The sequence below is a fragment of the Archocentrus centrarchus genome, chromosome 22, assembly GCF_007364275.1.
Source record: "Archocentrus centrarchus isolate MPI-CPG fArcCen1 chromosome 22, fArcCen1, whole genome shotgun sequence".
In the NCBI taxonomy this organism is placed as follows: Eukaryota; Metazoa; Chordata; class Actinopteri; order Cichliformes; family Cichlidae; genus Archocentrus; species Archocentrus centrarchus.
In genome coordinates, this window is record NC_044367.1 from 22,723,780 (window position 1) to 22,737,731 (window position 13,952).

The 13,952-nt window shown below is 39.8% G+C and overlaps 2 protein-coding genes across 5 annotated transcripts in view; one reads left to right on the forward strand and one right to left on the reverse strand.

Annotated features, from left to right (window-relative positions):
* daam2 (dishevelled associated activator of morphogenesis 2) overlaps positions 1–4,322 on the forward strand; it is a 112,031-nt gene extending 107,709 nt beyond the window's left edge. For 3 of the 4 annotated variants that reach the window (XM_030718524.1, XM_030718525.1, XM_030718527.1), the window contains one exon: positions 51–263. In XM_030718524.1, the coding sequence (XP_030574384.1) occupies positions 51–263 (213 nt within the window). Of the gene's footprint in view, positions 1–50 lie in introns of all 4 variants that reach the window. The other variant, XM_030718526.1, reaches the window with a different exon arrangement.
* A 1,044-nt stretch (positions 4,323–5,366) lies between these two features.
* LOC115773015 (interferon-inducible GTPase 5-like) lies at positions 5,367–8,278 on the reverse strand (the record flags this gene model as incomplete). The annotated part of the gene is made up of 3 exons (XM_030719508.1): positions 5,367–6,019; positions 7,121–7,754; positions 8,008–8,278. Coding segments are annotated over 2 exons (879 nt in total), but the record flags the coding sequence as incomplete, so codon positions are not given.
* Between the last annotated feature and the right edge of the window lie 5,674 nt (positions 8,279–13,952).

Here is a 13,952-nt window from a genome sequence, read left to right on the forward strand (position 1 = left end):
GACAGTTAATAATTTTCTTTACAATAACCCTGTCTTCTATTCCCCTTCAGCTTAAGGAGCAGAGAGAGCGGGAACGGCGGGCCAAAAAGAGTGGAGCCACGGAAGAAGTTGGCGGGGAGTTTGATGATCTGGTCTCGGCATTGCGCTCCGGCGAAGTCTTCGACAAGGACCTGAACAAGTTCAAGCGAAACCGCAAGCGCTCTGTCAATCAGCTGGCGGAGGGTGGCGGCCGGGAAAGAACCGTTACTAAGGTCAACTACTAGGTCGGGAAAAAAGGAAGGAAAAACACCCAATTCTGCCATGGCGTTGTGCTCTTAACACCTTTAGTCCAGGTCGTGGGACAGTGACCGCTGACATTGGAGAGGATGTAAATAATGGCTGGACTGGACATGTAAGAACAGCCAAGCCGTGTTGAAGGATGCAGCACTCTCCTCTGATTGGTCTTATAAAGCTATTTCCACTCTGATGTTATCAGGATGGGCAGGTGGACAGACCACTGTGACACATTATCCCATGCCATTTGACCATATCCTTTAACACTGTGCTCAAGGCTCTCACGGTCTATCACCCCACTGTTTTTCACTTTTCTCCCCGTTCACACGTCCTCTGCAAGTTCTTCGGTGCTGGAAAAGCCCTGTCATGTAACTTTTGGGTTTTAAAGCACACAGGACACTGGGCTCAGACAGTCATGCTGTACATAGTCACGAGGCCAAGAGAAAGGTTTAGAAAAAGGACTATGAAGCATCTCCAGGCGGATTTAGAAAAAGGAAGTTAGAGGGAACTAAACCTCAGCGGTCAGGTGTTCCCCAGAAAAGAAAGTCAAGGAGTCAGCACATCCCAGAATGATTTTTAGGCTTCTGAAAGAGTGAGGAGGGATACAGGTTCATCCCAACGTTCTTCAGGAAAGACGTGCCCATCCCAATGTGCTCAGCTCTTCTCAAGGAAACTTCTCAGCCTGATCCACCTGATTAAAAGATGACTGTGCCACATGGGTCAGGCCCCACCTTCACTCTGACATGGTTCCAACATCGTTCTGGCATTAGCAGTGCCAAAGGAAAGAGAAAACTAATGTAAATGTATTAATACAAAACATACTGCAATTAGGCGTTGATATATATTTATATTTAGATGCAGACAAGCTAATTGCAAAGAGGTCTTTTTTTATGTTTTGGGATTTTGTACACGCAATGCATTATTTGTTGGTGTTGCAAGTTGCTGTTGAAGTGAATTTCTATACATTTTGCGCTTTATGTAAAAAACAAAAGAAAAAAAAAAGAGATAATCGCTCATCTTTTTCACACTTGTATGTCTTGTTTGCACTGCAGCTTTTCTGACAGACCTTACACTCAGAAGTCCACAAGCCAATGACAGCATCCTCTCTGTTATCAGATTATCTGTATGAAGGAATGCCATAAAATTCATTTAAAGGCATAAGCTGCAGTTACTTCACAACAACACTCTCGCTCTGCAGTAAGGTTAATTTCTAACTGTAATCTGCTCATCATTCAGCATCTCTCTGCTTTTTGTTTTTTTCCCCAGTTATTCCACTGTAAAGTTACACCGCACCATGTGATGAGTCTCTTATTGTAATGTCAGGGTACAACAAAGCACTTAAAAGAGGGTAGGTGGGACACTCACGGGAAGAACATACCAGAGCATGTCATAGAAAAGAATCCGTACTTTCATCTTTTTCTGCAGCCTCTCATTCAAGTCAATCAAATCAAACCCACAAAGTGAAGCCAGCCTCCTTTTTCTTAAAGGTTTTTGAAGTATTCAGGGTGGTAGGCATGAGGCTGCAGTGTAATCAGTATTAGCATCTGTTTATTTTTAAAGATGGCAGTACACATAGACTGTATTAAAAGATGGATGTAGCCACAGTGATGTCGCTCGGTTTTTGAAGTCCCATTATAAAGCCATCTTTTTTTTTTTTTTAATTTTTTTGTTTTGTTTTGTTTGGGTTTTTTTTTTTTTTTTTTTGGACCAGAAGTGACCATATTTGAATGAAAGGGCGGAGTGCTAATTTATCAGCTAACATTAGCTTTAATTATCAGGTATCTGTGTTGCTTTTATGGATGCAGCTTGCTAAGTAACATACAAATAAAGTACTAGAATTTCACTACCAAAACTGGGGCACAGATGGTCTGTTAGTGCACACCAATCAGTGTCTCCAGTTTACTGAAGTGAAGCCTACCAGACTTATCAGTAGAGGCCACGCCCCTAATAGTAATGATAACTTTAAGTTTGAATAAAGTTTAAATGGGTAAGTTGCACAAAAAAAAACAAAAAACTTATGAAGTGAGAAAATGGCTAAAGAGACCAAAACTGTAAACATGTTTATTTTTGCTTTAAGCTGGATTTTAACATGGGAGTCAATGGAGGTTGACTCACTTTTGGAGCCAGCCTCCAGTGGCTATTAAAGGAATTGCAGTTTTTAGGCACTCTGTTGGCTTTGTTTTAGAGAGGTCCCAGAGGTTTCCACTTGGGCACACTTTAGCTGTCATCTTGTAAGTGTTCCCACAGAGGGGGCTCTAATCATGAGGTGGAAAGTGAGTATCGAGCTTACATTTTCATGTCAGGAATCCCACTGATCCAGAATAAGAGAGGTCGACCCACCGCATTTGTATTTCTAACAGTGGCTTCCCCAGATTGCCCTTCTGTCTGCAGTTTTCTGTTCCTCCATGTGTAAACGCTCACCTTTAAGTGCCTCTCATCCTGTTTTCACATGTATGTATTTGTGGCTTGCAAAGCAAGCTTACAGTATTTGGTAGTGTAATGGTGCCATCTTGTGGCCCAATATCGTGCACTTCATAACCAGTCAAAAACAGCTCTCTTCAGTACTTTCCAAATAGCTCCAGCAGGTGCAGCTAAATGTTTCCTCAGAGGGGTGTGGTATTACATGTTACCTGTGCACAGGTAAACTTATTCACTTCCTTTTATCCAGAGTTCTTCCACAGTTACACTTTGTGCCATCAGATTTTGTTCCTTCATTTTTTTTTCTCCCCCCTCTGAAGCAGAGAGAAGCTGCCGTGAGGTTAAAAACATGATGTGACAGAAATTGTGTCTCAGTCTGTAGAGATTAACCAGTTAACCAAAATCATTTAAAACATTCAGACGCTTTTTAAATTTAAAAAAGGAGGGAATTATATGATTCCCTCTCTTTAAACCAGCATCTTGTGTATATTTGAGTTCTTCTGTTTTCTAACCTATGGCCCTTTTTGAGTTAGACTTAAGCAGATTCTTTAAACCCTTCATTCAGAGCTTTAACCCGTGCTGTAGTGCAGACTATTTCCTGAGGGGTATTGTCAGTATTAAAACCTATTTGTGTTACATGGTTAGATCTTGGCCATTGACTGGCTGATTTTTGGAGTGTAAAGATGGAAATAAGTAGCGTGTTTCAATGCACTTTGAAGATGGGACATTTTCATTTGCAGCGAGGGCTGAGATCCCTCTAGAAATTAGAAGGGTGCAACGAAAGTGTGGTGCAAAATAACAATTAAAAAAAAAAAATTAATTAAACCTGGCATGTAGAGGAAAGAGAGGAAAAGGGGCAAGTGAGGTTGAGGACTCCGGCTGGGCCGCTGGGAACACTTTAAGAGTCTGTTGAATGGCAGAGATGGGATTTGTGGGGAAGCTAAGAGGTGACAGAGCAGGAGAGTTTTAAAGCCTCGCCTGTATCCTGCTTTGAGTCTGGGGAAGAAAGGAAAAAAGGGGGGGATTGGGTGGGGGGGTTTATGTCACCACCACATTTCTGTCATTACATGGCGTTGAGCTGCATGCCTAAAGACGGGTGCACAAAGTGTGATGTGTTTCTCCTTTCGTAGAAAACTGCTTGCAAACTGAAATGCACCTGTTACATCACAGCCTGTACTGCCTGAGAAAAGTTGCACCCATTCTTTGAGCTTGTATAATTGTGAGGAGTCAGTATTTTTATGGTTGGAAAATATATTAAAAAAAAAAAAAAAAAAAGTAACATCCACCTGAAAGATGGACGGTTGGAGAAATTTAAAAAAAAGAAGCATTTTGTACACGGTTCTTGATGTGAGATAAGATTAAAAAAGATGAAAACATGAGGAATGTTCCATTTTTCCTGTAAATTGTACCTCTATTTATTTGCCTTATTTAGTTTGCTATATTTTGTATGTACACACAGCATTACAAAAAATGTTATATTAAAAATCAGAATCATTAAACTGTGGTCTGTGTATGAGGGATAGTTCTGACACTTCTATGAGAACAAGAAGCTTTTTTTTTCATTTGTTTTGGTTTTGTAATTTTTTTTCTCACCCTGTGTCTTTTGTAGGGTTACAATAAACTTTTGTCCCTTAAAACAGATTGTTTGTTTGTTTGTTTTTTTTTTCTTTTCTTAAATCTCATTGGTTGTGGCAAGTGTTTGAATCACAGGCTTATAAGAGGAGAGTATGATTTCTGCATATTCACACTGCTCAGTAGGTGGTCCAAAAGTGTGAGATTGCATGTGAAGGAATTTTGCCTGTGAAGTAATAAATGCATGAATTAGCTTTTCAGCATCACTGAGAGACGGGATGTTTCTAATTTTAGAAATATTGCACAAATACAAAAAAGCAGTCTTTTGTGTACATTGAAGGACATATTAAACAAATATGTAGGATTTGTTTAATATGTCCTTCAATGCACATATTAAACAAATCCTACATATTTGTTTAATATGTGCACTGAAGGAAATATCCTGATCAAAAAATGACTCCCAAGATTTCTCACAGTGTTAGTGGAAGCAAAGATAATGCCATCCAGGGTATCTGGTCTGACACCATGTTTCTAAGATTTGTTTCTAATATTTCATTTGCGCAATATTTCTAAAATTGTGATGCTGAAAAACTAGTTCATGCATTTATTGCTTCTAGGCTCTCAGACTGGTGGCTTACTTGTGGTTCCTAAGGAATTTAAAAGTGGAATGGGAGGCAGAACCTTCACTTTTCAGGCCTCACTTTTGTGGAACCAGTTTCCAGTTTGGATTCAGGAGACAGACACCCGCTCTATTTTTAAGATTAGGCTTAAAACTTTCCTTTATGATAAAGCTTATAGTTAGGGCTGGATCAAGTGACCCTAAATCCTTCCTTAGTTACTTTGAAATAGGCCTAGGCTGCTGGGAACTTCCCATAATGATCTCAGTATTTATTCTTCACTCACGTTTTCTCGCTTTGTGCTTATACCCCACTCTGCATAGTAATTACTAATCTCTCTCGTCCACAGTGTGTCTTTTGTCCTGTCTCCCTCTCCTCAGTGTAACAGAAAAACAAAACATCAAATTCCATCACAATTTTATTGATTTCATCACTCAGACACAATTAGATTGTCATTCAGCAATTGTCATCATACAAAGTGCTAGCTGATTCTGTAGTTTTTCTATGTTACGCACAGTTTAATAACACATATGACCATAATACTCAGTTATGGTGACCATCCCCCAATAATCAGAACACCCAACCATATGTACAAGCCTGATTGCAAACACATTAGTGGTGTGACATTTTAAACATTTGGAATGAGTATTCATCCCCTTTCACAAAATATTCTCTGGCATTTACCTTCTTCCTGCACAGACTTGTCCTTTAATTCTTTAGTCAGTGTGCATATGACTATAACACATGCATAAATATTTCTATATATTATTAGTAAAAATGTAAACATTATTAAGTACTTAGTTACTAGTATAGGTTACAAGTATAAGTCATATTGTATATCCAAATTTAATATGTAACATGTAATGATTTCCATTAGCATTACAATCTACACGGAGCAACCATAAAATAGACACAATTGCACAAAATTATAAAACCATATGAATATGAGGTAATCTGAAAACAATGGAAAAATATGACGTCACTGTTTTGTTATCAGTTGTTAACCAAAGTGTTCTGTATTTATGATTACTCATAAATTTTGATTTTGTACAAACTCTAAATCATTTGTATTCAAAGCTTAGCCTGTGCTCAATAAGAGATTTATTTTCAGAGTACCCACCTGTCGATTCTTCAAGTTTGTGAGGACACAGGGCTGTGTCTCTGACAGGCTGGTCTGCAGTACGGGGGCCCCACAGGGAACTGTGCTGGCACCGTTCCTCTTCACCCTCTACACTGCAGACTTCTCCATCAACTCCCCACGCTGCCATCTGCAGAAGTTCTCTGACGACTCTGCCATAGTTGGCCTCATCACAGGTGAGGATGACTCAGAGTACAGACAGTGGACTCAGGACTTTGTGGACTGGTGCCAGCGGAACCACCTCCTGATCAACGCCGCTAAAACCAAGGAGCTGGTGGTGGATTTCCGCAGGCGCAGACCCACCACACGGACACCGGTGAACATCCAGGGAGTGGACATTGAGATAGTGGACTCTTATAAGTACCTGGGTGTTCACCTAAACAATAAACTGGACTGGACTCACAACACTGATGCGCTCTACAGGAAGGGTCAGAGCAGACTCTACCTGCTGAGAAGGCTGAGGTCTTTTGGAGTGCAGGGGACACTCCTGAAGACCTTCTATGACTCTGTGGTGGCATCAGCCATCTTCTATGCAGCAGTATGTTGGAGCAGCAGCTTGTCTACAGCTGAGAGGAAGAGGATAGACAAGCTCATCAGGAAAGCCAGCTCTGTCCTAGGATGTCCTCTCGACTCAGTGCAAGTGGTGGGAGACAGAAGGACTCTGACCAAAATAACATCACTGATGGACAAGGTCTCCCACCCCATGCATGAAACTGTTGCTGAGCTGGAGAGCTCCTTCAGTGACAGACTGCTGCATCCTAAATGCACAAAGGAGCGTTACCGCAGATCCTTCCTCCCAGCAGCTGTAAGACTTTATAACCATCACTGCTCCCAACAAAAACCACAATAGCCTACACAATGTAGGATAATAAATAATATACTGTAAATAGTCCGGCACATCATGCACATTGTATATAGTGTTATTATTATTATTAGTAGTATTAAGGTTAATATTGTTTGTTGATTTTATATATATTCTTTTCTTAATAGTGTGAATTATTATATCTTTATTTATATTTATAATAACTGCGGCTGCTGTTACACCCAAATTTCCCCTCTGTGGGACAATAAAGGCTGTTTCTTCTTCTTCTTCTTCTTCTTTAATTTCCTCTGAGTCATCTCATCCCATCAAGGCATAGCTGTCACATGATCTAACATCTTTGTGAAAACCCTGTGTGCATCATCAGCAAACATATCCAACAAACGGTTTATACTATTGTAGGTTGACCAGCAGGACAGTGCTGTTGTTCCTAAAATCCCTAAGGCTGAAAAGAAATTCAACTCTTCACCGTCTACAGCTCCAGAAGCTGCACGTGCTGATAATGATAAAATATCCGTAAAAAGAGCTTTGACTCTTTCGTTATCAGTGAGGGGAGATTTTATGACAGCTTTTAGATCAGTCAAAGTCATTCCTGTCCTATCTGCAAGTTTCTGCAGTGACTCACAGTCAAGACCAAACCCAGCTTGGTACTCTGTGATGAGCTTGTCCAAAACAACAGAAGATGACAAAAGAACAGACAGAGCAGCATGATATTTTATAATGCCCTGAAAAACCTCCTTCTTCTTGTTGACGATCTCCAGGTTGATGACGGGCATGGCCAACAGCAGAGTGTGTCTCTTGTGTGCAGGAAGTTGCTTTTCAAGAGTCTCCCCTAAATTACTGAAATCATACAGGTGGGGCTCAAAGGCAGAGACCAGGAAAACTTGGGGAGACTCTATATCTTCATTTTGAAGCCCTGTGTAATACAATACAAAAGATGCTTAATGTGTGCAACTTTATGTCAAATAAATATACTGTCAACATAAAATAACTGAATCAATATGGTTCAAATTGAAAACAAAAGTGAAATTGATACAAGGCATGCCCAAAAGAAGCAGAAATGAACAAAATATGTTCCCAATATTGTGTAATGCTGTTAAAATAAAATTTAAATAAGGTACTAATTAATTAGTTATATATTAATATTTTACATTGCAGAAGAAAATTACCTTCAGTGCAGCTGTTTCTGATTGTGGTTAGAGTGTCCTCTGCACTGAATTCTCTCTTTTTTTGCTCAGAACGTATATCGTTGTCAATCTTTGAGCGAACAAAGTAGAACGTTTTCTTCATTCTCTGAATCTCCCGAGCAAGTTTAACATCGTTTTCCCTGAAGCGAGTGTCTGAGATGATGATGAAGAAGTCAAACTTTTCAAACCCAACATGCTCTAGATACTTGTCAGCTGGAAACGTGGTGGTGCCAATTCCAGGCAGATCCCATAATTTAAGTCAAGTCAAGTCAAGTCAAGTCAAGTTTATTTATAAAGCACATTTAAAACAACGACGTTGACCAAAGTGCTGTACAAGATCTGTAACCCCAAGGACTATACTAAATAAAAATAAAAATATATAAATAAATAAATAAAATAATAAAATAAAAATAAATAAATAAAAACATTAAGAACAATAAATAACATAAGAAAATTAAAAATTAAAACGTTTAAAACAAGTACCATAAAATACCATAAAACAATCATCTAAAAGGAGGTAGCACTGCAGCCAAATGCCAAGGAAAAGAAATGTGTTTTTAATAGAGATTTAAATGTGTGTATCGTCTGAGCTGTGCGGATATGGAGAGGTAGATCGTTCCATAGCTTTGGTGCTGCTGCTGCAAAAGCTCGATCACCTCTCTGTTTTAGTCTAGTTTTAGGCCTCTGTAAGAGCAGCTGGTTCGATGACCTCAGAGCTCTTACAGGGTGTGACAGTGAAGCAGCTCAGACAGATACAAAGGTGCCAGTCCGTTTAAGGCTTTAAAAGTAAGCAATAAAATCTTAAAATCGATTCTAAAACGGACAGGGAGCCAGTGAAGGGATGACAGGACTGGGGTAATTTGTTCATGCTTTTTTAAACCGGTTAAAAGACGAGCTGCCGCATTCTGGACTACCTGCAGGCGGCGCACAGATGATTGATCTATGCCAAAGTACAGAGAATTACCGTAGTCCAGGCGGGAAGTAATAAAAGCATGAATAACTTTTTCCAGGTCCTGCTGTGGGAGATAAGGTTTTACCTTGGCAATAACTCTGAGTTGGTAAAAACTGATTTTGGTAACAGCACTTACTTGCTTTCTCCATTTTAAAACTACTATCTAAAATGACACCCAGATTTTTCACAGCATCACGACAGTGAGGAGCCAAATGACTCGGAGTGCCAGAGGAGTAGCTTGAGGGGTCAAATTTACCAAAGCATATGACCTCGGTTTTGCTTTCATTAAGATTTAGGAAATTGTTTCTCATCCAGGACTTGATGTCACTTAGACAGTTCAGCAGGGGTTCCCATGGATCTCTGCTGTTCAGTTTGATGGGCATATATACCTGGATGTCGTCAGCAAAACAGTGGAAACAAATGTCTCTGGATCTTGAAAAAGGCGACTGGACTTCTTTTTGTTTCTTGAAGACGTTTCACCTCTCATCCGAAAGGCTTCTTCAGTTCTCAACCAAATGGTGGAGAGACCCAGGTATTTAAACCCCTGTGGGCGTAGTCCCATGGAGGTGGTTGTGACCCTCTATTGATCATGTGCGTGAACACATGTGCCCAGGTGTGAAGGGGGCGTGGGTCATATTTAATCAGTGGTTTCAGTTGAAACCAATTTAGGACTCCGCTCCATTGTTTCCTGTGGCCTATTGAGGGCACTGGAACAAAGGTGTGAATGGGGGTTGAGACGTCTGGGAAGGGAGCTCAGGACAGCACTGTAAGCGGGGGAAAGTTGGTGACGTAATCCACCTCCTCTGTTCAATGATGGTTGTTCACAGTGGACATAGATGGCTTCTTTCACTCCTCTTTCAAACCATCTGTTTTCCCTGTCCAAAATGTGAACATTGGCATCCTCAAAAGAGTGCCCTTTTTCCTTCAGATGCAGATGTACTGCTGAATCTTGTCCTGTCGAGGTGGCTCTTCTATGTTGTGCCATTCGTTTGTGAAGAGGCTGTTTGGTTTCACCAATGTAGAGGTCCGAGCACTCTTCACTGCACTGAACAGCATACACTACATCGCTGATCTTGTGTTTGGCGGGTTTGTCCTTGGGATGAACCAGTTTTTGTCTTAGGGTGTGACTTGGTTTGAAGTATACTGAGATGTCATGCTTGGAGAAAATTCTTCTCAGTTTCTCTGACAAGCCTGACACATATGGGATGACAATGTTGTTCCTCTTGTCCTTCCTATTCTCTGTAGTTTGTGTTTGGCCTTCATTCCTGTGCATCTTAGCTGATTTGATGAAGGCCCAGTTGGGGTAACCGCATGTTTTGAGGGCTTTCTTAATGTGTGTGTGTTCCTTAAAAAGTAGATTAAGTTTATTTATCCAGGTCAAAAGACAGGCTTAACCATCAAGTTGTGGATTTTAAATCGTACATAGGAGTGGGGAGTGGTCATAGGAGGGATGATACAGAAGATTATGGTATCATTCAATGCACACTGTGGTTAAAGTGTGTGAAAAAATGCATATCTTTAATGATTAAATGATCTTCTACACTCGTTAGTGTTTTAGGGAAATAGCTCCTGATGTTATTCAACTCATCCTGTCAGGGGATCTTGTCGAGCTTACATTTGATCAAAACAACTGTGCATGTGAAGTTTTTTTTGATTCTTTATGAATAAAATCAATTTAGGCCTCGCATGACTGAGACTTTGGGGCTTTTTTAGGGACGTACATCTATTTGATGATACTTTATTGATCCCACAATGGAGAAATTACAGTTAACACAACACCCATCCAAGAAGACAAACAGAACAAACATGGGGAGATAGGTGAACTGTGGCCATGCTGCCCACCTTCTGGAGGCGCTGCCATTAAAAAAGACAGAAACAATAGTGAAAACATATAGGGATGAGTGAGGAAAAAAAAAAATCATCTCATACTTTGTATACATATGCACATACACAGTATAAGGTTACAAAAACCTCTGCGACAGAGCAGAAACATATTTGCACATTTAAAGCCAGGATAGCAATATGGTGGGTAAGGTCAGGAGAGGATACAGACAGAGACGAGAGGATGGGGGCAATGTGAAGTCAGATGCCAGCTCCTACCCAAAACAGTTCACTGATAGTGATGGAATTTCATCAGCGACCGTGGTACACCACATCCAGCTTCACAAATCACAAAGTGAAGTGGGGGTAATACTAATCTAAACCTGTGATGTTTTACTTTATGTTCTGACTTTTATCGAGTCAAATTTATAAGGATGGATGATGAGAAACTAATGCTATGATCCCTTTCACACTGATGACGGGTTTATTATTATTGAATAAAAACAGACTATTCAGAAAGTTTTAACTGTGGATTTAAAAAAAAAACTGAAGTAACACACACACACACACACACACACACACACACACACACACACACAGGTAATTGGGAATGAATAGTTTAGTGTACATGAATGAGAGTTCACCTAATGAGTGCCGACCTCTTTGTATCTGAAAATTAGTCAGTTAGTGTTTTTAACAAAATGCAGATGTGATAACAAATAGAAAACAAGAATCCTGTAAAAACTCTTTTTTTCCCCCACCTTAGATAGGAAAATACACAGCTATTGCTTTAACCATAGTTTGGGGCATAGTATGTGGTGTTTAAACATATATTGCACTGTGTTTTCCGTGAGAAATGCAGAGTTAAAATGAGCAGCCTGTACAGTTTTTAACATTGATTTTTATTTCAACCCATAAACCAAAAAATACAGAGAATGTATTACATACACATCCTGTGTTTGCCTAACCAGTAGTTTTCCACCATGAGAAGTTCTACTGCTAAGTCCTCAAATAAATACTCCTCCTTCAGTTCATATCCCACACTCTCTATGGCTTCTATGATGTTTATTGTATCTTTCAATTCAGACGCTTGGGCAACCACAATATGTGTGAAATCCTTACGTGCGTCGTCCAGACTGTTGGACCATAAGAACAGCCTGATAGCGGGAATGAGACGATCCGACCAGAATCTTTTCATCACTTCGTCGTAATGACGACCGTAGAAGAACTCAGGAACATGCTGCATACAACCGTGGTTCTTATCGATAGGGCGTTTGACTTGACATTCGTAACATATCTCTTCATGATACCTCTCCACCGCCGTACACAGAAGGCGTAGTGTGACGAGCTTAACGCCCGCGACGCCGTACTTCGTCAGTTGCTCTTCATGTAATTGGTGAGATGGTGAAAGTGAAGAAGATGAGGAATCAGGAGGAGGAGGAGGAACGGTCAGCATCTGTGATGGTTGTGAAGTTGTAACAGTTGAAGTTTTAACGTCTGGAAAAACAAAAACAGAAAAAAATTGTTAGTTATGTAGCCATCATTCATGTAATACACAAACACACCATTATTTTTTTTTTTTTTAAAGAAATGAGTTGATATACAGAATACAGTTTTGGTTCACATACTATTGTTTAAAAAAAAGAATATGCTTACCTGAATCCATTTAAAAAAGACAGAGAGAGTAACTTTTGCGCCGGAGTCTGTGTGGAAAAACGAGGAAAAGTGCGCGGCGATCGTCTTCACAGAGTGTTAGTGAATGTTACGGTCTTCGCTATGCTTGCTTGCATGCTTTATAAACCACAACCCTTTTTTTTTTTTTAATGACTGAGTGTGTGCCCTGTTTGTTTGTTGGAAACCCTCCCCTCACTCCTTTTTTAACCATCACCTGTTCTCTCTGGAAAAGTACTGCGTCCTGACCTGTCTATTATCATTATATCCTGAATGTTAAATCAAATTAAAAATAACCACATAACTTTTCTTTTTAAGAAACTGACGAGCTCGTTGAAACGTGAAAGCATCAGCCCTCCCTGCTGTAAACAAGACCGGTCGCTGTCGCTTTTTGTGACGTAGTAAAAAAAGCGCCACATTGCCTGATGGGAAATGTAGTGATATCCGTATTTTTTAATTTATTTTTGCGCTGCATCGACTTTTAGTTAAAAAACAGATTGTACAATTGCATGTGTGGAGAATTACAGCCTTTGATGCTCATAGCACCTGTTAAGAAAGAGTTTATTTAAAGCATTGCCCCCCCAAACAGTGTGGATGGGTTTGCCCTCCTCCTGCAGTGATACACATGCAGCTGTCGATCATTGTCTTTCTTATCATGAGCGAACGTGGGAGAGAGAGTGTGGGAAAGACGAATTCGGCTGGTTTCAACAGGTGTTGGTCTGTTTTTTTTTTATGCATTGTCTTATAGTTAAAACAGATGATACAATTGCCTGTGGAGAATTACAGCCTTTGATGCTCAGGTATCAGCTGTTAAGAAAGAGTTTATTTAAGCATCTTCACAACAGTATGAATGGGATAGCCCTTTTTCCAGACACCACATCCACTCACACACACATGCAGCTGATAGTCATAAATCATTCGAACACGCACGATCACACGCACGCGCACGAGGACTCTCATGTACGCGCATGACCTTTGACCCCCCCACCTGTTACCTGTCAATCATAAAAAGTGCCAGTATATACTACTCACATGCTTTTAAATCCAATAGACAGATATAAATAAATAATTGTGGTGATAGTTCTGATGAAATGTAGATGTACTTTAATGTAGCTTCTTGAGAAAATATAAAAAAGACCACAGTTTATAGTTGCTATTTATGCTGGAATTCAGTCTGTTGGTTGGTCTTCTGTTCCATTCCCTTTAATTTAAAAATTTGAGCATTAAAATCATTTTACTTTTAAAACTGGAAACGGCAGGGCTGTATTCATCTCTTGGACTGTCAGTTTTACAGTCAAATTATTTTAGATATTACCCACACAACTCTAATTAAATTTTCTTTGTGCTCTCTGGGCCTCAGCTCTCCCACTTTCACTCTTTTTTTCAAGTTGTGCTTTTGGTTTCTTTTTTTTTTCTTTTTTCTTTTTGGTTTCTGACCAATAAGACACTATCTCTCTCTTTCTTTTGTTAATCTGTTACTGTT